The following is a 25010-nucleotide window of genomic DNA, read 5'->3' on the forward strand; positions in this document are numbered from 1 at the left end:
CGTGCGTATGATTTGTGTGTGGGAACTGCTGTGCGGGGATTGGTTTCTGGGCGGAATTTGTGGAATGTTGGACAGTGCGGTGCTCACTTTAATATAGTCCGTATGGAACATGGAGTTTGCCTTCTGCTTCGAGGACTCGGTGTTCTTGGAGAGCAGGGACCGGAGTGCGGGGAGAGATGTGTCCTATACAGCCAAGCAATGTGAGCCTCAGGTCAGACTTCTCAGTACATCTGCCATTCCTCTCTTCTCCCCACACACACCTGTATGTGTCTTCATACTTCCCATTCTTCTCCTGAGCACTGTGTGATGTGGGGACCTCACTGCGGATGGTTGAGGTCATCTTCCTGCAGAAACACCATCTACACTCAGTATACCCATTATCAGTTATCATCCCCCACTCCTCCACCTTCACACAATCACCAAAAATCATATTTCTGTTCTCTACTTATTAACATGCATTATATAATGTGTAGGTTTGATTTCTGACTAGACACACTATAGGAAATGTGGGTGGGGCTTACTACTATGGGAAATATGGGTGGGGCCTATCACTATGGGAAATGTGAGCGGGGCCTGACTCTAGGAAATGTGGGCGGGTTCTGTCACTTGTGGAAATGTGGGCAGGGCCCGTCACTGGTGGAAATGTGGGCGTGTCCTGTCACTTGCGGAAATGTGGGCGTGTCCTGTCACTTGCGGAAATGTGGGCGGGTCTTGTCACTTGTGGAAATGTGGGCAGGGCCCCGTCACTGGTGGAAATGTGGGCAGGGCCCCGTCACTGGTGGAAATGTGGGCAGGGCCCCGTCACTGGTGGAAATGTGGGCAGGGCCCCGTCACTGGTGGAAATGTGGGCAGGGCCCCGTCACTGGTGGAAATGTGGGTGTGTCCTGTCCCTAGTGGAAATGTGGGCGGGTCCTGTCACTAGTGGAAATGTGGGCAGGGCCTTTCACTGGGGGGAAATGTGATTGGGGACTGTCACTATGAGAAATGTGGGTGGGGACTGTCACTATAGGAAATATGGGCGGGGCCTTTCACTGGGGGGAAATGTGATTGGGGACTGTCACTATGAAAAATGTGATTGGGGACTGTCACTATGAGAAATGTGATTGGGGACTGTCACTATGAGAAATGTGGCTGGGGACTGTCACTATGAGAATTGTGGCTGGGGGCTGTCACTATGAGAAATGTGGCTGGGGACTGTCACTATGAGAAATGTGGCTGGGGACTGTCACTATGAGAAATGTGGCTGGGGACTGTCACTATGAGAAATGTGGCTGGGGACTGTCACTATGAGAAATGTGGCTGTGGACTGTCACTATGAGAAATGTGGCTGGGGACTGTCACTATAGGAAATGTGGCTGGGGACTGTCACTATGAGAATTGTGGCTGGGGGCTGTCACTATGAGAAATGTGGCTGGGGGCTGTCACTATGAGAAATGTGGCTGGGGACTGTCACTATGAGAAATGTGGCTGGGGACTGTCACTATGAGAAATGTGGCTGGGGACTGTCACTATGAGAAATGTGGCTGGGGACTGTCACTATGAGAAATGTGGCTGGGGACTGTCACTATGAGAAATGTGGCTGGGGACTGTCACTATGAGAATTGTGGCTGGGGGCTGTCACTATGAGAAATGTGGCTGGGGACTGTCACTATGAGAAATGTGGCTGGGGACTGTCACTATGAAAAATGTGATTGGGGACTGTCACTATGAGAAATGTGATTGGGGACTGTCACTATGAGAAATGTGGCTGGGGACTGTCACTATAGGAAATGTGGCTGGGGACTGTCACTATGAGAATTGTGGCTGGGGGCTGTCACTATGAGAAATGTGGCTGGGGACTGTCACTATGAGAATTGTGGCTGGGGGCTGTCACTATGAGAAATGTGGCTGGGGGCTGTCACTATGAGAAATGTGGCTGGGGACTGTCACTATGAGAATTGTGGCTGGGGACTGTCACTATAGGAAATGTGGCTGGGGACTGTCACTATGAGAAATGTGGCTGGGGACTGTCACTATGAGAAATGTGGCTGGGGACTGTCACTATGAGAATTGTGGCTGGGGGCTGTCACTATGAGAAATGTGGCTGGGGACTGTCACTATGAGAATTGTGGCTGGGGGCTGTCACTATGAGAAATGTGGCTGGGGGCTGTCACTATGAGAAATGTGGCTGGGGGCTGTCACTATGAGAAATGTGGCTGGGGACTGTCACTATGAGAAATGTGGCTGGGGACTGTCACTATGAGAAATGTGGCTGGGGACTGTCACTATGAGAAATGTGGCTGGGGACTGTCACTATGAGAAATGTGGCTGGGGACTGTCACTATGAGAAATGTGGCTGGGGACTGTCACTATGAGAAATGTGGCTGGGGGCTGTCACTATGAGAATTGTGGCTGGGGGCTGTCACTATGAGAAATGTGGCTGGGGACTGTCACTATGAGAAATGTGGCTGGGGACTGTCACTATGAGAAATGTGGCTGGGGACTGTCACTATAGGAAATGTGGGCGCTGCCAGTCATAGTTGCATAGTTAGGTTGAAAATAGTCCATCCAGCTCATCTAACAAAAAAACAAAAAAGAAAACACAACCATACAATCCCATATACACAATCCTATACCCGCTGTTGATCCAGAGGAAGGTGAAAAACCCCCAGTAAAGCATGATCCAATTTGCTACAGCAGGGAAAAAAATTCCTTCCTGATCCCTCGAGAGGCAATCAGATATTCCCTGGATTAACTTTACCTATAAATATTAGTACATATTTATATTAAGTACACCCAGGAAAGAATCCAGGCTTTTTTTTAAGCAATCTGGTGAGCTAGACAGAACCACCTCTGAAGGGAGTCTATTCCACATTTTCACAGCTCTTACGGTGAAGAAATCTTTCCGTATTTGGAGACAAAATCTGTTTTCCTCTAGACATAAAGAGTGCCCCCTTGTCCTCTGTGTTGACCTTAAAGTGAATAACTTAACACCTACATCACTATATGGACCCCTTATGTATTTATACATGTTGATCATATCCCACCTTAATCTCCTAGGATTCGTTCACCTTTGGGAACACATTGCATGTCCCAGCCGTGTTTGGGGTGGAATGTGTAACATGTTCTCACTGCTGCTGCCTTTTACCAACCTGGCGCCTGTAATGGCAGCGAGTTGGGGACATTCTCCCCGAACTTGCTGACACAGTTTAAAAAAAACAAAAGAACCACAGCTGTGTGGACCTCTGCCCTCCCTGCCACGTCATCCACTTACAGAGTTCTGTGAATGAACTATAATTACTGACAGTCTTTGCAGCTGTCGGCATGTATTTCTCAATGAACTACCAGGGTGGTGTTGAGCGCTGTGGTAGTTCATTGTTTCTTCCTGTCAGTGTATAACTGCCCGCTCATACGCAGTACGAGCACACCGCTTTCACAGTCAGTCTGCAGGAGTGCTGCATTGCTCCTGCCATCTGTTGATCATGGGTATAATGCTTTGCAGGCTCCTGATAAAAAAAATAATCAATGCACATTTTTTTACCAGCAAAAAAATGCATTTATTATTATTTTTTTTAACAAAGCTGAACTTATCCTTTAAAAGTGAAAGTAAAAGAAAATGCCAAATGTTGGGTTGTCCTCAGAAAAAGAAGAGCAGGTAAATCCTCCAATGGGGACACTAATTCTGGTAACCTAGGGCTCCCCAAGATATTGCCTTAGTTTGCAGGAAATTCCTTTTTACTTCCTGTTTTGGGTATGGGACAGGAAGCGAAGGTAAATCTCCCTATTGGGATAAAGAGGGCAAAAATAAACCATATAGGGGTTATAACCCTCCCTTACTCTATCCAAAATGGGGGGGGGGGGGGAGTTTTGCCTGTAGTTCCATTTTAACTGCTTGTTTATGTCAAGGGGGACAAGGTAATGCAGTTTTAATTACGGGATTCTCCACTCCCACAGGCTCCTTTGCACTACTGGACCAGTCTCTGCAGCCTCTTCTCCCCTATGCTCTGGCAGTCCTCTGATATCAAGACTGACACCAGGGCAGAGGTGAGGACACTGAGGGACAATTTACTGTCACTGAGTGGAGGATCAGGTAAGTAAAACTGTTCTTACCGTTTGACTAAATGAGCACTTAACCCTTGCAGTATGAGGGCAGACCCACTGCAAGGGAAGACGTTTACTTTAACTTTAAATTAAACCTGTGCTTTGTCCATGCAAGTAAACAGATGCACTTTAATGCAGACTTCACCTAGCAGCACACGTTTGACCGATGGGATAAAAAGGAAAATCTTGTATAAGCTATGAGTTGCTGGATTCGGGCTAAGGACTTTCTGTGCGATAGTGCTGATTGGTCCAGCACTGTCTGATAAGTTGCATGCTCAGAGTAACTCCTTGAGCTCCTGACACTGAACAGAGGAGCACTAGAGCAAATAAAAGATCTGTATATGCTGCTGGGTATTAGGTGGAAAGTGGGTGAAGCAAATCTGTTGATTTTCCCAGAGTGGTTTGCATGTCTCCAATCCTAGACAGTTGGGTGCTATGAGTGCTTCTATGTGTTGACACTGCAGCATGGTGGGAAGAAACGATAAAACAGTTTATTTAATTTTTACAGTGGTTCCGTGAAGACGTGAAAGGTGATGACCCCACTGATGAGCAAACAGTGCTGAAATTCCGGGCAGACTGGTCATACAGACAGAAAAACTTTCTGGTTGGTTCCCAAAACTCAATCAAAATAAATACAGTAAAACCTTGGATTGCAAGCATAATTCGTTCCGGAAACATTCATGTAATCCAAAGCACTCTCGTATCTAAATGAATTTCCCCAAATGAAACAATGGAAACTCAGATGATTTGTTCCACAGCCATTTATTCATAGGTCCTTCAGTTTATAGTCTATAAAAAAAGAATTTAGCAATGTGATAGGCTGTGTAACCATAAAATGTCCATCCACAAATGGCGCCTCCACAATGGGATTAGAAGCAAAATCCAGCAGGAGCTACAGAGTATAAAATAGAAGAGAGGCGCCTCTAAGTGTAGCAATATAGTTACATTTAATGAAGGTAAAACATTTAGCATCTCACATGGTTGATGAATACAAGAGGCACATCTAAGTATGCAGGCATCCAGGGTAAAGTTGTCCACATAGACCATCCTCTTCACCATTGGCTCTCACCTCTGTCATTCTGCAGTAATGACCGGGAAGACTACCTTGCAGTAGAGCGATCTGGAGCGCAGTGTGGAAGGGATGACGTTGGCGGTGAGGAGGATGGTCTATGTGAACAACTGTACCCCGGATGTCTGCATTTTTCCACATGCATGTTTTAATCATCAGCCATGTGAGTTGCTAAATGTTGTACCTTCATTAATTGTAACCATATTGCTACACTTAGAGGCGCCTCTCCTCTCTTTTATCCTCAGTTGCGACTTTACGCTATTTGTGATTTAAGACATCGCTTGTTTATCAAGTCAACCTTTTTAAAAAAAAATGTGGTTTGTCTTACAAAATGCTCTCAAACCAAGTTACTTTCAAGCCAAGGTTTTACTGTATCTGAATTAAATGTTTATATTTTATAGGAATATTTCACTTCTGTAATCATGTATTACTTCTACAGCAGCTACTTTTAATTCTTTTACATATTCATTTTTACTTGGAATGGCATTCCTGTTTTAAATCCCAACCATTATGAAAGCTGTAAAAATAATGTGATTGACAAAGGTATTGCCAAGTAAAGGGGGACATTTATTTAAGCAGCAGAGAATGTATTCATTTTTTTTTCTTTGAAGTAGTCCCAATATTATTTTTTTTCTTTTTATAGAAGATATATAAACATTGGTAAGTAAAAGACCCACACTGTGGGAACCGCGACCCACACTGTGCTTGTGGGCTTCCGTCAGTATACCGCTTCCTTCTGTCTTGAACATAGATATCAGATATTACAGCCGCCCTACACACAAAGCTAGCTAACACTTAGCTTGTATATATATATCTGGAACATTTACTGAAAAAACTCACACACAATATATAACATAACACACAGGAGGACATACCGCTCCTGATCAGATTACCCCCACCAGGTCAGGTGCCTGATTACATTATCATATGCAGATGAAATTGTATACAAAAACATAAATAACCTGAACTAATTACCTAGCCATCTGGACAGAAACAATAGGTGATTGGGAATGCAGACCAGACAATGTTGTTATTATTAACGTGTTAAATAACAATGGGACAGACATGATTAACAGAAACACTGACTGTCCGTTTCTTACATTGAAGAACATGGAACAGAGGCCAATGTGACCAGCTTTGTGTTCAGAATGAAACAGGCCAGGAATAGTCTCCATTTATTTCTTGAGATATATGGTTGATAAATATTACTGTCACATTTGAAGTAATCCAAACCATATTGTCAGTGTCCATTGAGTAGCTGTCTATCATTTCCTTGGTCACCCTGGGTGACTTACACATAAGAGGGGCCTAGGGAGTTGAGAGAGGGATTTCTCAACCCCTCTCAGGTAAGCTGGGTTCCACGGGCCGATAGTCAGTAGGCAAGAGGCTAGCCTGCAGTCCCCTCCTGTCCTGAGCGAGTTTGTCACACAGGGTATATATTTTTTGTTACATTGTGTATTTTTAATTTTATGCTTCTTTTCAAACATTTTTATTTTCCCCCCCTTTTTTTTTTTATGCTGTAAGTAGACAAATCCCTAAGCATAGGGGGTATCCTGTTGCTTACTTTTTTACACAGTATAATTTTCTTGTATTGTTCTTAAAGTTCTGTAATATAAACTTCTGTTTCAGAAAGCATTTGATGAGTACAGCAGCTGCTATGACCTTCTACCAGCTGCCAATAATGCAATGAGAAGGGATGTGCAGGAAAGCCAGGCACGCTGCTTAATCCACCTGGGGAAATTTCCAGAAGCCCTAGAGATTACACAAGCCCTGGTAAAATATTTAGTAATATATTTATTATGTAAATCTATATGTTTAAATAATTGGGGTTTTCGATCAAATGCTCGATAGGCATTCTTTAGTATGAAATCCTTATAGATCATGCAAATCTTGTCATCTTTGTATATAAAATGTATAATTTCATAGCATTTTCACTTGGCTTTAGTAAGCATGAACATTTAAAGCGGAGTTCCACCCAAAAGTGGAACTTCCGCTTTAGGGAGTCCTGACCCCCCGACATGCCACATTTGGCATGTCATTTTTTGGGGGGGGGAGCGGGTACCTAGTTTTGACAGGTACCCGCTCCCACTTCCGCTCGGAGCGCCGCGGCGCCCTGAGCGGAAGTTCTCCTCTCCCCCTCCCTCCCTGCAATCTTCTGGGACACGTCAGAGGTCCCAGAAGATTGCCGGCCAATCACGGCGCGCAGCGCGACTCGCGCATGCGCAGTGGGTACCCGGCTGTGAAGCCGCAAACTGTAACAGCCGGGTGCCCACAGCAGTGATGCCGGCGCCGAGGGAGAGGATCGAGGCTTCCGGCGGCCGCATCGCTGGACCGTTGGACAGGTGAGTAAATGGCTGGAACTCCGCTTTAAGAGTTATGATGAGAATTGTATAAACTCTAAAAGAGAGGAAAAATCAGTATCCATTGCAAAATTTTTAATTTTGCATCGTGAACTAGAAACGTAGCAATTTGCTAAAGTTGGCCATACTCGTTAAGATTCCCCTGATTCCCCATCCTTGCTAAACAGCAGGATGGACAAATCTGCAGTGCTGGATTATTGTATTGTGACCGCAGGCAACCGTGGCTGTCAAAATACCTGAATAGTGACTGCATCTGATTGGATACAGATGCTGTTCACTCAACAGTTTTGCCAGTCGCTCCTTTGACAAAAGTTGATTTTGTTGTTAAATGAAATTATATGCATGGGCATTTTAAACCACTTCCATAATGGGCTTTTTCTGGCACTCCTCTCCTACCAAACATTGTATATGTTTTTTACCAGCGATCCTAGGGAATAAAATGATGGTCATTGCAACTTTTTATGCCACACGGTATTTGCGCAGCAATTTTTCAAACGCGTTTTTAAACAAAATGGTTTCATTAATTAAAAAAACCCAAAACCCTTAAAGGTAGCCCGATTTTTAATAATGTGAATGATGATGTTACGCTGAGCAAATAAATACCAAGCATGGTGCCAAACTCTGGTACTTAATCTCTATAGGGGACCATTAAACATTTTTTACAGGTTACCTGTTTAGAGTTACAGAGGAGGCCTTTTACATATGCAAGCGCGACGTACGTATGTGTTTGCTTCTGTGTACGGGGACGCTTTCAAATTATTATTTATTGTTTATTTTACTTTCATTTTTTTATTTTGACACTTTCTCTTTAAAAAAATGTTTTTATCACTTTTATTCCTATTACAAAGAATGTAAACCTCTCTTGTAATAGGAATAGGGCATGATAGGTCCTCTTTACAGCGAGATCTGGGTTCTATAGGTCTCCAGATCTCTCCTCTAGGTTGGAAAGCCTGAAAAAAAAAAGAAAAAATCTCGTCTTCCCTGCAGAGGAAACGGCAGTGCTTACATCTGCCGAGGCATAACGTTGCGCCCCGCCTCCGGAGGTCATAGAGATGACTGGGGACTATCTGGTCTTTGGTCAGCTCTATGGTAAACGGCCGCACAGGAGAGCCGGTTGAAGCACGGGAGAGCGTTGAGAGGGACGTCCCCTCCCTCCACCTGAAAAAACAATCAAGCGGCTGAACAGGCTTTACATGACGGGATTGCTGGCAGAAAAAGAAGATATATGAAGGATGCCTGCAACTGCAGGCATCATTCAGATTTAACCACTTAAACTCCAGGACGTCATATGATGTCCACCGAAGAAGTATTGGTTAAACATGGCAATCTGCCTGTTTTAGGGGCTTTAACATCCTTTATCTATATATATTTGGACCTGTATCTGGTCTATATATTTAAAATAATACTAGGATTATGTGATACCTACTTAGCAATGGATACTTTTTCACCTAGTGTAGCTTTATAAGAATTATATTTTGGCTGTGGGGCAATATGGCCTCCATACCAGGAAGTACTGAGTATTTCCTTCAGCTCCAAGCATGAGACAGATAATCTTAAATACAAAAACATGAATAGTATGCTTGGCTAACAATTGACAGCCATTTACTTTCTGAAGCTTTTGTCTTTGTATGTTTACGATCCCACAGGTTGAACATACTAAGAGAAAGAGAAAAGGCTGTTTTGTATACCCTACATTTTCTAGTTTGTGGTAGATGGGCAGCACTAAACTGGTTGAAACGTAGTCTGAGAATACCTCTGAGTAAAACATGAGATGCCAATGGTTTGGGCATTTAATGTGGATGATGCTGTGTAAAATAAATGGAGAAGAACCAAGAGCAGCACATACTTTCAGAATGGTATATCTCAGAAGGCATGTGAATACTCTGGAATATCACAGGAAGAACTATAGTCTATGATCAGACATCTTGCTTCCCCTATAATTCCAATAGGGTTATGCTGTATGAAAATATTATTAAATAAAGGATTTATATAGCACCAGCAGCATAGCGCAGCACTTTACAAAATAAGGTAGACAGCACAGTTGCAATACAATTCAATACAAAAGCAATCAGATGGCCTTGCTTGTTAGAGCTTACAATCTAAAAGAAAATATGTAAATGTTTTATATTTCTGAATAGTCTTTTATTTTTAATTTTAGATGAAAGGTGTTAACAACACGGATCACTTGACAGGTGCATTGAATCTCCAGGTCATCATTCACAACCATCTGAAGAATTTGGAGGATGTGGTTTCTTGTTTGCAACAGTTGGTCACCTTGCACTCATTCAATCCTCATTTCTGGATATCGCTGGCTGAATCATACAGAAATCTGTCATTTGCTTCCTCCCACTGCAGAAATGCATCAGTTAATTTCAGTGAGCCTTCAGTGAGAGAACATTTGTGTGTCGATAATTCTATTAGAACTGTGGACAGTGTGGACACGATACAGAGACATTGTAGTAAAAACAAAAGTCCTTCAGTATTAGAATGCTGCAAGAATAGCACACAGTTGTTGATCTGGTCATGTGCATCCTTCATCAGAGCAAGGTATGTAGAAAATACTGATGTTACAGTTTGAGGCTCTGTTCACAGCTGAGCATATTGGAATCGCGGGCAGAATTGCGAGATTCTGCATGCGATTTCAAAATCGCAACAAAACGTGTGACGCGCTTGCAGTGCCATTAGCTCTTAATGAAACCCTAAACATGATGCGATTTTTGCTGCAATTGTTTTGCCAAAATTTGGTACATGAGCTTCCTTACTGCATTTTTGGAGCGAAGGGAGGCCCATTTAAATGAATGGTGCTGCTGCAAAAACGCACAAAAAAATGGCACAGCACTCAGGTGTGAACGGGAGCGACCTATATGCTAGTCTGATGTTTCTTTAAGTGGTTCTAAAGGCTGAATGTTTTTTTACCTTCGTGCATGAAGGTAAAAAACCTTCTGTGCCCCCTCCCCCCAATACTTACTTTAGCTTCCTCTCGATGTGCACGAGAGCATCGGCTGCTGGGGAATCTCCCTCCTCATTGGCTGAGACAGCAGCAGGAGCCATTGGCTCCCGTTGCTGTCAATCACAGCCATTAGGGAGAGAAAGGGGATGGGGCTGAGCTGTGTGTCTTAATAGATACTCAGAGCAGTGGCTTAGGAGCGCAACTGCTTGGGGGCACCCACTGCAAACTGCTTGCTCGACAGGAGGGAGGGGCCGGGCGTGCCGATGGGGGACCCGAGAAGAGGAGGATCGGGGCTGCTTTGTGCAAAACTGCTGCACAAAGCAGGTGAATATGACATGTTTGTTAGTTGTAAAAGAAAACATTTTTTCCTTTTAATATCACTTTAACAAATGCTTGAGTGGTGGCTATACTGTGGGTGTACATTTTATTTTAATGAAAGTTCTTAGTCCTTAAAGAGGAACTGAAATCTGGAAGCTGTGCTAAAAAAAAAAAGAAAACAATAGGCAGGGAGAAAGGGATTAGCCAGCATTATTGGTATAACTACACCTGATCTTTCCCCCAATTTTTATTTACCATGCCTCGTTCTGCACTGTGTCGCTGTATGGAGGTGGCCATCTTGCTAGAGGCAAGGCTTTACTTTAGGAAATGTATTTGATGTGTACAAAGTGACACTTCATGTCACCACGCAACAGTGCGGTGCGTTGCACTTGCTGTGCAGTGACATGCAGTGCCATCCAGTGAGGTGTGATAAATTGCAGCATATCCTCATCGCACCTCACTGCACTGTAGTGAAAACCAGCCACGTGGAACATTTGTTCTCTATGGGTCTTAAGGGTGACTGGCGTTCTTCCAGTGTGAAAAAAGGCCAGTCACCAGTAGCAGGAGCCATTGAGGAGGGATCAGGGGGATGGGCTGTGTCATGTTGTGTGTGTCTTATGGACACAGGGGTAGATTTAAGCCCCGTACACACGTACCGAATGTCGGCCGAACGATCAGCCGTCTTTTGTCCGGTGCTGTCCTGTCGGCTGAAAACTGCAAAAGACTGCACATGAATTTTCTCGGCCAACAACAGCCGACTGCAGAAGTGATGTCATGTGATGGTTAACTTTCCATGTGTTTTTTCTTCTATGAGCACGCCCAGTCTTGCTAATCGGCTGTTTGTTCGCCAGTCAGTACAGAATTCGGCCGACAAACAGCCGTTCTGGTGTTGGCCAACAAAAATTTTAATGCCTGCATACCCGATTCTGTTCGGCCGAAAAGTCGGAGTCGGTTGTCGGAAGCATCATACTAACAAGCCGACAATCGGCCGATCGTTCGGCGGCCGAATATTTACAGCCGACAATCGCTACGTGTGTACGGGGCTTTACTAAAACTGGAGCACTCTGAATCTGGTGCAGCTGTGCATGGTAGCCAATCGGCTTCCAACCCCAACTTGTTCAGTTAGGCTTTGGCAATAAAACCTGGAAACTGATTGGTTTCTGTGCAGAATGAGCCAGATTTTACACTCTCCAGCAGCTTGCTATGGTAGGGGCGAGGAGAGGATCCAGGGAAAAAAGATCAGGGCTGCTCTGTGCAAAACCATTGCACAGAGCAATTATGACATGATTGTTATTTAAAAATAAAATAAAAACTGAACCTTTTTAGAGTTTAGACTCATTAATTTGCACATGAATGAAACGGAGTAATCGCAGTGTAACAATAATGTTGTTACAATGTATTTCTTAGTGAAGTTTCTGAACACTGTTTAAATGTCTTCCTATCTAATTATATTTTAAAACTATTTTACATGATAGCAGAGCGCCACCCAAAAGGGGAAGTTCTGCTTTAAGTACTCCTCCCCTGCCACATTTGGCATGTCATTTTGGGGGGGGGGGGGTACTTAGTTTTGATAGGTACTCGCTTCCACTCGGATCGCTAGGCCGTCTGAGTGGAAGTTCTCCTCCTCCCTCCCTGCAGCCTTCTGGGACGCATCACATTCAGGAAGTGCAGTGTGACTCGCTCATGCGCAATGGACACCCGGCTATGAAGAAAAGAGGTGCTGCCCTATTCTTAAAAAATGAATACTGTGAAATGAATAGGTAAAGGCAAAAGTGATTAAGAAATAGTGTGATAATAATAATAAGTCATCATCTGAATACAAAATATCCTTATTAAGTGTGATCCATCAGTGGTGAGTGAGCATAAGATAAAAAAAGACAAAAGTGGAAATATCAAAAATAATGTGAAGAAACTAGAGTAATTGTGTAATATGCAGGTGCACCAACATAAATTAGCATATAAGGATACAAGAATATTTTTCAAATGAGTAACCAACAGTAAATAAAGAATCTAATACAAATAAAAAAGTCCATGGCCAGGGGCTGGCCAAAACAGGCAAATATTGAAAGCACAGGAAATGTAGTCAACATGTGATGAATAAATAATTGATGGTCTGTAATGTCTTTCTGTGCTACATTCTTACCGACCTTTATTGCTGTAAGGTAACAGCATGAGTATCCCGTGGACTTGTCTTATCCGTGGATCGGGTGGGGTGGTTCTTTATTTTCAAATATTTTATTGGAGATAAAAATGAAAATACAAACGGTCATTATTGACAACAAAAGAAATGGTAATTGAACGTTATCATAACACAAGCTAGGTGAAACAACTTCAAGAATCAAGTAATAGAACGTACATGGCATTGAAGAGCATGAGACATTTGTGCGGCTCAGCAATGAGTCACAATACCAAGATTACCTCAAGAAGGGTGGTGCACCACTATGTCCTCCCGGGAGCCAAAGAACCTGGCGAGACCCTGACCCCAAGCACCCATGTGGGTTGCGACACATTTGGGGACCAGGTTGCCCGTCCAAATATGACCGGGCCCCTGCAGGAGAAAAGGGCCCTGTACCCATACCAAAATATATACTAGTGGGGTGCCGGCTCCACATGGAGGAACAGCGGCGCTTTAACTTGCAAAAGGATGTTGAGGTAAAACAAGAAGGCAGAAGAAGGGGAGAGAAGGATCAGTAGAAAGAAGATAGTAGGGGAGAGGGAAGCAGAGAGTCACCGAGGGATTCATCCCAAACTGCAGGCCCGGGAGGATTACAGCTCAACTTGTAGGTAGCGCACCCAGGGATCCCAGGTAGCTTCGAATTTGTCCACTCGGTCCTGTAAAAAGGCTACAATCTTTTCCTGGGACATTATCCAGGAAATCTTCTGTTTGGCAGAATTGAGGGAGACTGAGGATTTTTTCCAGGCTCTGGCCAGAGTGAACTTAGCGCCTAGGAGCATGAAGAACAGTAGGGTGGACAGAAATTTGGGGTATCTGTGAGGAAAATCGTGCAGGAAGGCCACTTGAGGGGTCTGCGGAATCTGGAGGCTGGTGACCAGTTGGAGTAAATGGAAAAATTTGTTCCAGAAGGAACGAATTTTGGGACATGACCACCATGTATGAAGGAAAGAGCCCTGATGTTCACACCCCCTGAAACATAGTGGGGAGGTGTTAGGGAACATGAGTGCCAGACGGGTCGGGACTAGATACCACCGGGTTAGTATTTTAACGTTTGGGGTGGGGTGGTTCTTATCTTGTATCCCTTGGATGTCCAATCGGTGCTCCCAGGGCTCCTAGTAATCGGTGTCGTCAGTGGGTAACGGAAGCCTTCTAAATCCTGTGGTGGGTGGGTGATCCTGGAGAGTGGCTCAAGGAGGATGAGCTAGGAGAGAGGAAGGCTCCAATAGTGTAGTAGTTTAAAAAATAAATTTATTGCGAATAAAAGCACTCACATTTCAAAAACAGGCGATCCTGTGTGTAGCAGAACGAGCGTCTGGCTTTTCCTCTGGCAGCACTTCCGGTACCTATTCAGCTGATTGCCCGACGCGTGTCTCCAGTCGGCCGCTGGTTCTGCTACACACAGGATCGCCTGTTTTTTAAATGTGAGTGCTTTTATTTGCAATAAATTTATTTTTTAAACTACTATTATTTTTGATATTTCCTTTTTTTTCATCCTTTTTTTTTTTTTTTTTTTTTTTTTTTTTTATGCTCACTCACCACTGATGGATCACACTTAATAAGGACGTTTTGTATTCAGATGATGAATTCTTATCACACTATTTCTTAATTACTTTTGCCTTTACCTAATATATTCACATTATTTAAGAATAGCGCAGCACCCCTTTTTATATACTACTTTCAATTGGGCATAGGAATTAGCTCTCTGGTGTATGCAGCAATTAATTATCCCATCACTATTATATATATTGATAGCACGTGGGTATTTCTCCTTTACCACCTATTATAAGTCAGCAGCTACAGTTTTTGTAGCTGCTGACTTTTAATAAACACAAAAATGACTGGAGCGCTTCTTTAACCAGTGCTTGCTGTCAAAACCTCTTTTACATAAAGAAAAGATTATTTTGGATATAATGATCCTTTCATTTGTCGGACAATATTGAAAAGAGAGGTCATTATAAATGCTACAGGTTATTCATTCTGACATCTTGTTGTATTTATAAGATAACAGGTTATCTGTGGCCACAATGTAAAATCAGAAAGTCATTTCTGCACTGTACAATTATTTCTAGCTTACTATTACACTGAACAATCTTGAGATTTGTAAGCGTACTATGCGAAGATCCACACACATTTTCTTCCTTGAATTCTGTGATATGTTTTCACTATGCCCTGTTAAAAGTCACTGCTGGGTCACAGACCTCACAGAGCCGGCCTTCTGGGTGCTGAGAGGAGGAGTTTCAGGAGGCGGAGTCAGTACAGGAATCACAGCCTGCAGGCAGCAATGTACCATGGGATACATAGTACTTAGAAATTGAAAGTAAACCGCAGAGAAGATGCTGCAAAATATGTAGGCAATCCAGGAAGTTTTAGAAAGAGATGCTCGACAGACAGGTAGAAATCGCAACATGAAAATAAGCTTTCACTGGAATGTCAAAAATAACTATTGTTTGTATTATTACAATTCTAGTGTTATAAAGTGTGAGTGTATGCTGTTGCCATATATTTCCTTTAGGCTCTGTTTACATCTTGGTGTCCCGGATCAATCACGGCAAATTGTGGGACACCCGTGCGATCCCCGTCACTTCTAATGGCACCTCAAACGTGGGGCAATTTTGCAGACAAATCGCAGTAAAATCTCCCAAACAGAATAGCGGGACGCCTGTCACCCAGAAGAAGTGTACTTCTTTTGGGTGACAGGCACTCCGTGATTCTGTTTGCGAGATTTTACCGCAATTCGTCGGGCGACAATTGCGGCAAAATCGAGCACCGTTTGGGGTGCCATTGGAAGTGACAGGAATTGCACGGGCATCCCTGCTGTAGTTCGGGATCACAGGCAGAATCGCTACGATTCGGCCCGTTATCCGGGATGCAAAGATGTGAACGGAGCCTTAAGGTTACAGCTGTATTGACATTATAATGGCGCTTTTCCACTGCATGGAACCGTACCGGTTCGGCACGCTTTTGTGCTTTTCCACTGCTGGTACCGTATGTTATATGGTCGGAACGGTTCTGTACGGTACGGTACAGGTTTGCTTTTCCACTGCATGGAACCGAACGGTACGGTACGGTACGGCTCTGAAAAAACAGTATCTACTCGATTGTGGTTCCAACAGGTACCAAACTGGTACCATATCCCACAATCCTTTGCATGCAGTCACTACTAGCCACTGATTGGTCAGAGAATCCCACCCACCCCGTTGTTATCCCACCCACTTAACTTTAGTACTACTTTAGTGGAAAAGCAAACCTATACCGTACCGAACCGTTCCGACACTATACCATGCGGTACCAGCAGTGGAAAAGCAAACCGGGCCAAGCATGGCCGAGTAGAGCCGAGCCGGTACTTGCAGTGGAAAAGTGCCATTATTCACTCACAGTTCTGAATTTTGTATGATAGACTTTTTTTTTTGTTTGTTTCTTTCAGAATTCTCCTGCATTTTATTCAGCCCCAGCATGCTTCCTTTGCGTTGGACCATAATCTAAAGACTCAAGATTATATAGAGGAGCAGTTAAATCAGATGGGTTTAGCAGAAGAATCTAAAAGTTTAATAACAAATGTGAGTGAAATTGTACTGTTTACCTACCCCCTCGTAGATTGCCTGTGTAGGTGATTACATAATACTGTACACATTTCCCCAAGGTGCTGTTCACACCTCATGGCACTGTACCACAATGTACACATTTTAGTGTGTTGAGGTGTGATGTGGAGCACATGTGTAGGCTACACAAAGCCCCAAAATCCATCTCCACCAGCCAGCAGAAAATTAGGTCTGCACAGTCTCCAGACTAATCAAAAAAATATACAAAGTATAAAAATGTGCTGGGTGGGACAGCAATTGCAACACAGTATATAGAAATGGAAAAAAAAAAACAGCAATAGATTATGCAACAGATTGTTAAAAAAAAAAAAAAAAAAAAACTTTATTACAACATACTTGAGAATAATTTGATGGTAAAAAAATGTATATCCATTTCAAAGACCTTAGTTTCTATTGCAAATGGTTAGCCGCCTCCCCTATTTTTCGAAAATATACTTCCCTCCCAAGGTATCAACTGAGTGCAAACATTACCTAAAGTAGCTTATATAAAAAAAACAAGCCAGAAAGGACCTATTGAATCATTTTACTAATTTCCATAATTGAACTGTAATAGGAAAGCCAGGACCCCTCCCAGTGTTCACTGTGCTAGTTGTGTAATGATTAAATAGCTGCAATTTATTTTAAACTGTCTTTTTATTTGATCAATTTTTCAAAGTAGAGAAAAGGAAATTCGCAGTTATTGCCAAAAATAAAAGCCAAGTATCATACAATGCATCTTAAAAAAAAAAAAAAAAAAGGCAATTTAAGCTCCATGGAACAATCTATAAATGAAAAATGAAGTTGGTAAAGCGGAGCAATCAAGAGTGAAGTGCATCACGGTGAAAAGCATAAGAAAGTGTGAGCTTTGATAAAGGTATATCAGTATAGTATCGCTTCTCGGACCTTTAGGCTAAGATCAAGTGTAGTATCTGTTCTTATCAGTGATCCAGTGGGGGCGCTATGCTATCATCCTGACCTCACCAAGGTTGGGGCGGGGGCTATTGAAACCTGCTGGAGTGATGGGGGCGTGGATGGTTAGTACCGGCTGGAACATAAATTGGGGCGCCCACAAGCAGTTGAGGCACAAGAGTAATTCCCCCAGGAAAGCTGTAAGAGCCCATTACCTTCTGATTTGAACGTTCTACCATGTCTGGCCATTGGCTGGGAAGGCAGAAGGTCCGCAGTGTCTGTGCCCCCTGGGACTGGTTGCCCTAGTGGTGCTCTTAGTAACACTTGGGTGTGGGAACCCCACTGTGTGAAAAGGCACATGGTCACAGTCACTAAACGTCTACCTTTTGCACTGCGCCTTTTGACTAAGTCCGGGGGTAATTTTTGTCCATCAGGTCTCGGGGCCTAGCCAGTGCACAATCTGCACAGCCACTCTTTTATTTTCTATTTATTTTTCTCCCACTGTTTGTCACTACTTTCACTTTTGTGTGTGTTTTTCTCACGGATGAATGGTGTGAGACCTCGGGCTTGCCCTGACGTCTAGGGGGAGGATGTGTGGCCCTCAGGTTCCTTCCTCCCCTGCCCTTGGGGGGGGGGGGGTCTCTCTTCGGGAGAGCCCCTCGACCAAGTATTCAATGGTCGGCTTTGGCTCACCTAGAAGAACGTGGTTTGCCAGGCCTTCTGGCTGGACAGACCATTGTAAACCCTTTGTCCGTGTCAGAAGCCTTGCGCCCTGGGGGGGGGGGGGTGGGGGGTTCAAGGTAGAGGTCCCACCCCTTTGGGAGGTGGACTAAAAGCACACCCTTAACTGTACTTTTTAGTGTGTGTTCACATGCACATTTTTGTCCGCTTACGTTTTTTTCGTTCTAGGTTTTTGCACCACTGCGAACTCAAAAAGATATCAGTATAGTAAAGTGGTCTACAGTAGTCATCATATTGGAGGAGAAGAATGCAGTGTGCATATAGATTATAAACTTATATTCTTTAGCAATAGTAGCCTGAAGAAGTAAAACATCAGATATAGGAGAGATAGGGGGGAAGAATAGGATTTGGGTATCACAAAAAAGAGAGTAGGGGGAAGGAAATGTAAGAGATGCGATTAACCAGGTTCCCTAACTGCTATCTGGGACCTGAGCCTCCCTCAGCCGCCATCTAGACCTAAAAATAGGCCAATGGTAAATTCTAAAGTCGGCCATACATGGATCGAATTTCAATCCACGTATTGGCAGGCTGACTGTACTCAAGTTGATTGATTGATCGATTTGGGTAAAACCAGCCTGTTGGATTATTCTACATGTAATTACTGCCAGCTGTAATCATTATACTCTGCCAGCCAGGGTGCCCCCCTGACCCCCCCCCCCCCCCCCCCCCGCTGGCAGAGTACAATAGCGCTGCGGCACTGACTGTGTCGATGGGGGAATTGAGCGATTTTTCTTTCATTTCACTTGTGGTGGAAGGAAAGATATTTGATTCTTCTATGGCTTGCCTAAGAGTGTTTAAGGAGGGTTTTTTCATAGTATGCCACAGTTCACAGACCTTATTATGTTTGTCAACAGAGTTAATGGTTGCTTTAAGGTATTGCATACTTTTGACATCCTAAAATCTAGTATGACACTCCATCAAAGAGGAAACTGTTCAACTTTCTTCCATTTGAGAGCCTCCACGAGGATATACATCAGCAGTTGTTTAGATGTATTCGAAAATTTAGGAGGAGATAAACCTATTGCATATGTTTTAGGTGTGAATGGGATGCAGCAGTCAGAGCTGGTGGATAAGCGTATGGACCGCTACCAGTAAGGTTTTATAAGGTGGGCAATACCAATAGACAAGTTGAGTTGTTCCAAGGTTTTTTTTGCAGCTCCAGAACCTATCTAGAGTGTAATACCAGTGGAAGGTTATTGTGTATTGATTCTCTTTGTACAATGCACATATTGAGCATACTAGTTCATCGGGGGGGGAAAAAATTATATACTGCTCAAAAAAATTAAAGAACACTTTTTAATCAGAGTATTGCATAAAGTCATTTAAACTCCTGGGATATTGATCTGCTCAGTTAAGTAGCAGAAGGGGTTGTTAATCGGTTTCAGCTGCTTTGATGTTAATGAAATTAACAACAGGTGCACTAGATGGGCAAGGAGATGACTCCCAAAACAGGAATGGTTTTACAGGTGAAGACCACTGACGATTTTTTCCCTACTCAATTGGCTAGGGTCAGTGTAACTACTGGTAGCATGAGACGATACCTGGACCCCATAGAGGTTGCACAGGCAGTCCAACTCCTCCATAATGGTACATCAATATGTGCCATTGCCAGAAGGTTTGCTGTGTCTCCCAGTACAGTCTCAAGAACATGGAAGAGATTCCAGGAGTCAGGTAGTTACTCTAGGAGAGCTGGACAGGGCAGTAGAAGGTCCTTAACCCATCAGCAGGAGTGGTATCTGCTCCTTTGTGCAAGGAGGAACAGGATGAGCACTGCCAGAGCCCAACAAAATGACCTCCAGCAGGCCTCTGGTGGGAATGTCTCTGACCAAACAATCAGAAACAGACTTTAAGGGTGGCCTGAGGACCCCACGTCCTCTAGTGGGCCCTGTACTCAGTGCCCGGCACCGTGGAGCTCGATTGGCATTTGCCATTGAATACCAGAATTGGCAGGTCCACTGGTGCCCTGTGCTTTTCAGAGATGAGACCAGGTTCACCCTTAGCACATTTAACAGACTTGAAAGGGTCTGGAGAAGCCGTGGAGAACATTATGCTGCCTGTAACATTGTTCAGCATGGCCGGTTTTGTGGTAGGTCAGTGATGGTCTGGGGAGGCATACCCATGGAGGGATGCACAGACCTCTACAGGCTAGCCAATGGCAGCCTGACTGCCATTAGGTATTTGGATGAACTCTTTGGACCCATTGTCAGACCCTATGCTGGTGCAGTGGGTCCTGGGTTTCTCCTGGTGCACGTGCATCATGTGGCAAGAGTATGCAGCCAGTTCCTGGAGGATGAAGGAATTTATACCATTGAATGGCCCAGACGCTCGCCTGACCTAAATCTAATAGAACACCTCTGGCACATTATGTTTTGGTCTCTCTGACACCACCAGGTTGCACCTCGGTCTGTTCAGGAGCTCAGTGATGCCATGGTCCAGGTCTGGGAAGAAATACCCCAGGACACTATCCGTCGTCTCTAAAGGAGCATGCCCTGACATCAGGCATGCATACAAGCAAGTGGGGGCCATACAAACTACTGAGTACCATTTTGAGTTGCTTCAATGAAATTTAAGAAAAATGGACGAGTCTGCTGCGTCATTTTTTCACTTTGATTTTTAGGGTGTCTTTGAATTCAGCCCTCCTGTAGGTTGATATTTTTCATTTCCATTAAACGATGTGGCATCTTTTCGTTCCTAACACGTTACCCAGTCCATATCAGTATAGATATCCAGGATGAAATTTTTCCTCTTTTCAAAGTGTTTTCTATTTGGTTCCTGTTAGCAATGAAAGGGTGGTCTGGGATTTTGCTCAGCTAACCCATAAGAAGAATCATCTTCTTTTTTTTTTTTTTACACTATATTAAAAAAAAAAAAAAGCTTTACAGCCTTTTAGTCTTGTGCAGTGATACCGGCTCCTCTCCTGTACTGGCTATGCTTAGTCTGATTTCACTGCATTCTGTGAGCTTCTCATAGTGCTCATTATAAGCTGTAGCAAATCAAATACAGCTCACCTTATTTACCTGGCTGGAGGACATCCAGCATCCTCTAACCCTTTCCTCTGTAGCCTTACGGTTCTGGCCTGCCCCTTTTATTCATTAGATTTCAGTTCTTTCAGGCATGAATCTACAACATAACATGCAGGTGTTGCCTAGGGTGGTTTGTTGTGAATACAGTCTGTCTAGGAACATCCACTCCTACAGACTTGCATCCACCTATCAAGGCATTTTGATATCTGTACAACTGTTTCCCAAAAGCCAGACAACTGCTTGCACCCGCTGAGAAGTCTTGAGGACCTGAGGAACACTGAGGCAACATTGCTGTGATGTTTTTGTTCTGTGAAATGTCTTTAGCATGTTGATGGCGCAAGGGGAGGGGGGCAGGGGAGGCAAAATAAAAGTTGAGCAAATTTCAACTTTAATTGCGTTCTGATATGTACTCTTTTATTATTTTTAGGTTATGAGTGAAGATCTTTTAGCGGAAAGAATACAAGAAGATGGACAGATTGATACAAAAAGTACTCAGGCACTGAACACGTTCACAATGCCAACTGATGCAGAGTTCAAAGAGAAGTGGTTTAAAAAAATTCAGACGCTACTTTTGGTCCATGGTTAAAAATGGTTGTATTTGCTCTCCTCATACTCCATAAACAGGACTCTGTAACGCTGGGAATCAGCTCTCTGAGATCAGTTTTAGTATCCAGCTCTTGTCAATCCTGCGTACGGCATTTTTACTTGAATGTAGTGCACTGTGTGTGGTCAATGCAACTGAGTTTTTAGCTTTCTGAGTTAATCAAAGGTAACAGTTACAGGATTTGGCTAGTCCTGTTTAAAGCAAACAAAAATAAATGAAAAATTCCAATGCATAGTGCTATCATGGCCCATATTTTTTGGGAGATCTAGAGCTCAGATTTGTTGACCCTTTCTATTTAATATATTAAATTGACACCTTCATGATTAATGACATTGGGGTTGATTTACTGAAACTAAAGAGTACAAAATCTGGTGCAGCTGTGCATAGAAAACAAACAGCTTCCAATTTTCTTTCGTTAAAGCTTGATTGAACAAGCTGAAATTAGAAGCTGATTGGCTATCGTGTACCAACCAGATTTTGCGCTATCCAGTTTTAGTAAATCAACCCCATGGTCTTGAGGACATTGATTAAAAACAAAAAAAAGGTATTGGTAGTTTCTGGTCAGTGTAAGTATAGTCAACCTATGAACATTCAAATATTTCCATATCTTAGTCATAAATTAGCTTTAAATCAAGTTGTCACTGATCTCTGTAGCTGCAAAAACTGTAGATATTAATTCTCAGTTAACAGAAGAATTCCTTTTTAAAGCCAACTAAGCTCATCCAGCAACCTTCTAATTTCTAATGTACAGCAATTATGTGTGAGGAGAGAGCACAGTGAGCTAAGCTGCCAACTTGGATGACTTCACTGCTTCCAAAAAAGAAATGGGGAAAACCCAGAGGAGTTCTATAATTACACACAACCTGGGGTCACTCATACACCATAAAGTATACAAAATAAGATAGATCACAGACAACTGCACAGTTATCAGATCTGGCCACGGTGAGATGCGGGAAACCTCAGAGGTGTCAGCTGGACATCGTCTGTACAAACACATTGAGGAGATCTGCACTTATCATTTGCCAAGGATCACTGCAGTGTGAACTAATGTAGGGTTCAATGATGGATAGTTTCCTCCTTCAGGAAAGGATCGGCTGAAATCCCCCTCACAGTGAGGATCCGGCTTGTGTACACAATGTCAAACAATCAACCATGAGGGATGGGGGGGAGGGGAGGAGAGATCCCCCAGGGATGGATGGATGGGCTGAGCCTCATCAAGTGCAGGAATGCATTGTGAGGAGCGGGGCCAAGCCTAGGCAGGGAGGTGTAATAGTGGAGTATTCACTGACCCATGGGTGTAGACAGCGCAAATTGGATGACAGGATCCCTCTGGCTGGAGCTACATGGCAGGGCTCAAACGTCTTAGTCGATGATGGAATCACTTAAACAGAGGCTGCATAGGGAAGCTTAGAGGTCTCTGGAGTCCGTAAAGGTGCTGGTTTGACAGATGGCGTAGAGCGCGTGCTGTCAGCCCGAGAGAGCGCCACTGTCCCATGAAAGGGATGCTTGGAATGTAGGAGCCTCAAGGCAGCCAGTGATAGCCTCGGTGTGTGTTGTAACACGTGGAGCTTGCTGTTCACAGGCTCATCTGTGTAGAATCCCACTAGGGGGGTATTCCAAAGCACTCGTCCTTTAGAGCAGGGTAATCGTGATTTATGTAGGCATGCCCAAAGTGATTCTCATTTGCGATATCCCATCTGGTGGGTGCAGGAGCTCAGGGGGCAGATCCAAGGAGGGGGTGGCGGGAGGTGCAAGGGCACGCGCACCGACGCGTTTCGTCCACTAGGTGGTGTGGACTTCCTCAGGGTTTGACTTCACTGCTTCCCTGTGAACTTTGAAGATGATAATTCCCACAGTGCTTGCAGCTACAGAGGTTAATAAGGGCTTCTCTGTAACCTCTGTAAGATTAAAGCAGTAGTAAACCACTTCCATCTTCACCTAGTCTTCCTTTTGGGTTCACTGGCTGCAACTAAAATAATTATCTCCTAAATAGTGCATGTTTAGGAGATATTTACTGTACCTACAAGTAAGCTTTGTTTTAGGCTTACCTGTAGGTTTTTCTTAAAAAAAAATGACTTTACTACCCCTTTAATTTGCTACTTGTTAAAAATATGCAAATACTTGAATGTCTGTAGCCAAGCTATACATGTTTAATCCCAGCTCCAAAAAGATTTTATTTAGTTTTAGATAGTATGCAAAACAATTAGAGAGTCTGTCAATTTTTTTTTATGCTGTTTGTGTGCCTGTATGTAACGGAGTACATCTTGGCCTAAATTTATGAAGAAATTTGATTTTTAAAAAGTTTTATTATTGGATGTTTTTATAGCAAAAAAATTAAAAATATTGTTTATTTTTCAAAATTATCTTTTTTCCTTTATAGCACAACAAATAAAAAAAAAAAAAAAAGTGGTGATCAAAAGAAAGCTATATTTGTGTGAAAAAAAATTATATAAATGTTATTTGGGTACAGTATTGCACGACCGCGCAATTGTTAAAGTAACGCAGTGCCACAAAGCAAAAAATGGCCTGGTCATGAAGGATTGGGAGGGAGAGTAAATCTTCAGGAGCTAAAGTGGTTAATGCATTCTGTGCATTTTGGGTTTAGAACCACTTTAAAAATGTTCTCGCTCGCAGCTTTGTGTCATGGAGAGCTTGACAACAACAGTGATGATGGTGGGTAGTATGTTCAGGAGAGGAGTGCGGAGTGTATGATGGCAGGTAGTGTGTTCAGGACAGGAGTATGAAGTGTATGATGGCAGGTAGTGTGTTCAGGACAGGAGTGCGGAGTGTATGATGACAGATAGTGTGTTAAGAAGGGAGTGTGGAGTGTATGATAACAGATGGTATGTTCAGGACAGGAGTATGAAGTGTATGATGGCAGGTAGTGTGTTCAGGAGAGGAGTGCGAAGTGTATGATGACAGATAGTATGTTCAGGAGAGGAGTGCGAAGTGTATGATGACAGATAGTATGTTCAGGAGAGGAGTGCGAAGTGTATGATGACAGATAGTATGTTCAGGAGAGGAGTGCGGAGTGTATGATGACAGATGGTATGTTCAGGGAAGGAGTGCGGAGTGCATGATGGCAGATAGTATGTTCAGGAGAGGAGTGCGGAGTGTATGATGACAGATAGTATGTTAAGAAGGGAGTGTGGAGTGTATGATAACAGATGGTATGTTCAGGACAGGAGTACGAAGTGTATGA

The 25010-nt window shown here is 43.4% G+C and overlaps 1 protein-coding gene across 1 annotated transcript; it reads left to right on the forward strand.

The window, feature by feature from the left end:
* Positions 1-15: 15 nt before the first annotated feature.
* Positions 16-21888, forward strand: LOC309562538 (uncharacterized protein C8orf76-like). The gene is made up of 6 exons (XM_082266786.1): positions 16-211; positions 4589-4684; positions 6779-6922; positions 9668-10056; positions 16378-16510; positions 21632-21888. Exons 1-6 carry the CDS (start codon positions 110-112, stop codon positions 21788-21790), a joined length of 1023 nt encoding a protein of 340 aa, XP_082122912.1. The 5' UTR covers positions 16-109; the 3' UTR covers positions 21791-21888.
* The last annotated feature ends 3122 nt before the right edge of the window (positions 21889-25010 follow it).

The sequence above is a fragment of the Pelophylax lessonae genome (assembly GCF_965119305.1).
Source record: "Pelophylax lessonae genome assembly, chromosome: 9".
NCBI lineage: Eukaryota > Metazoa > Chordata > Amphibia > Anura > Ranidae > Pelophylax > Pelophylax lessonae.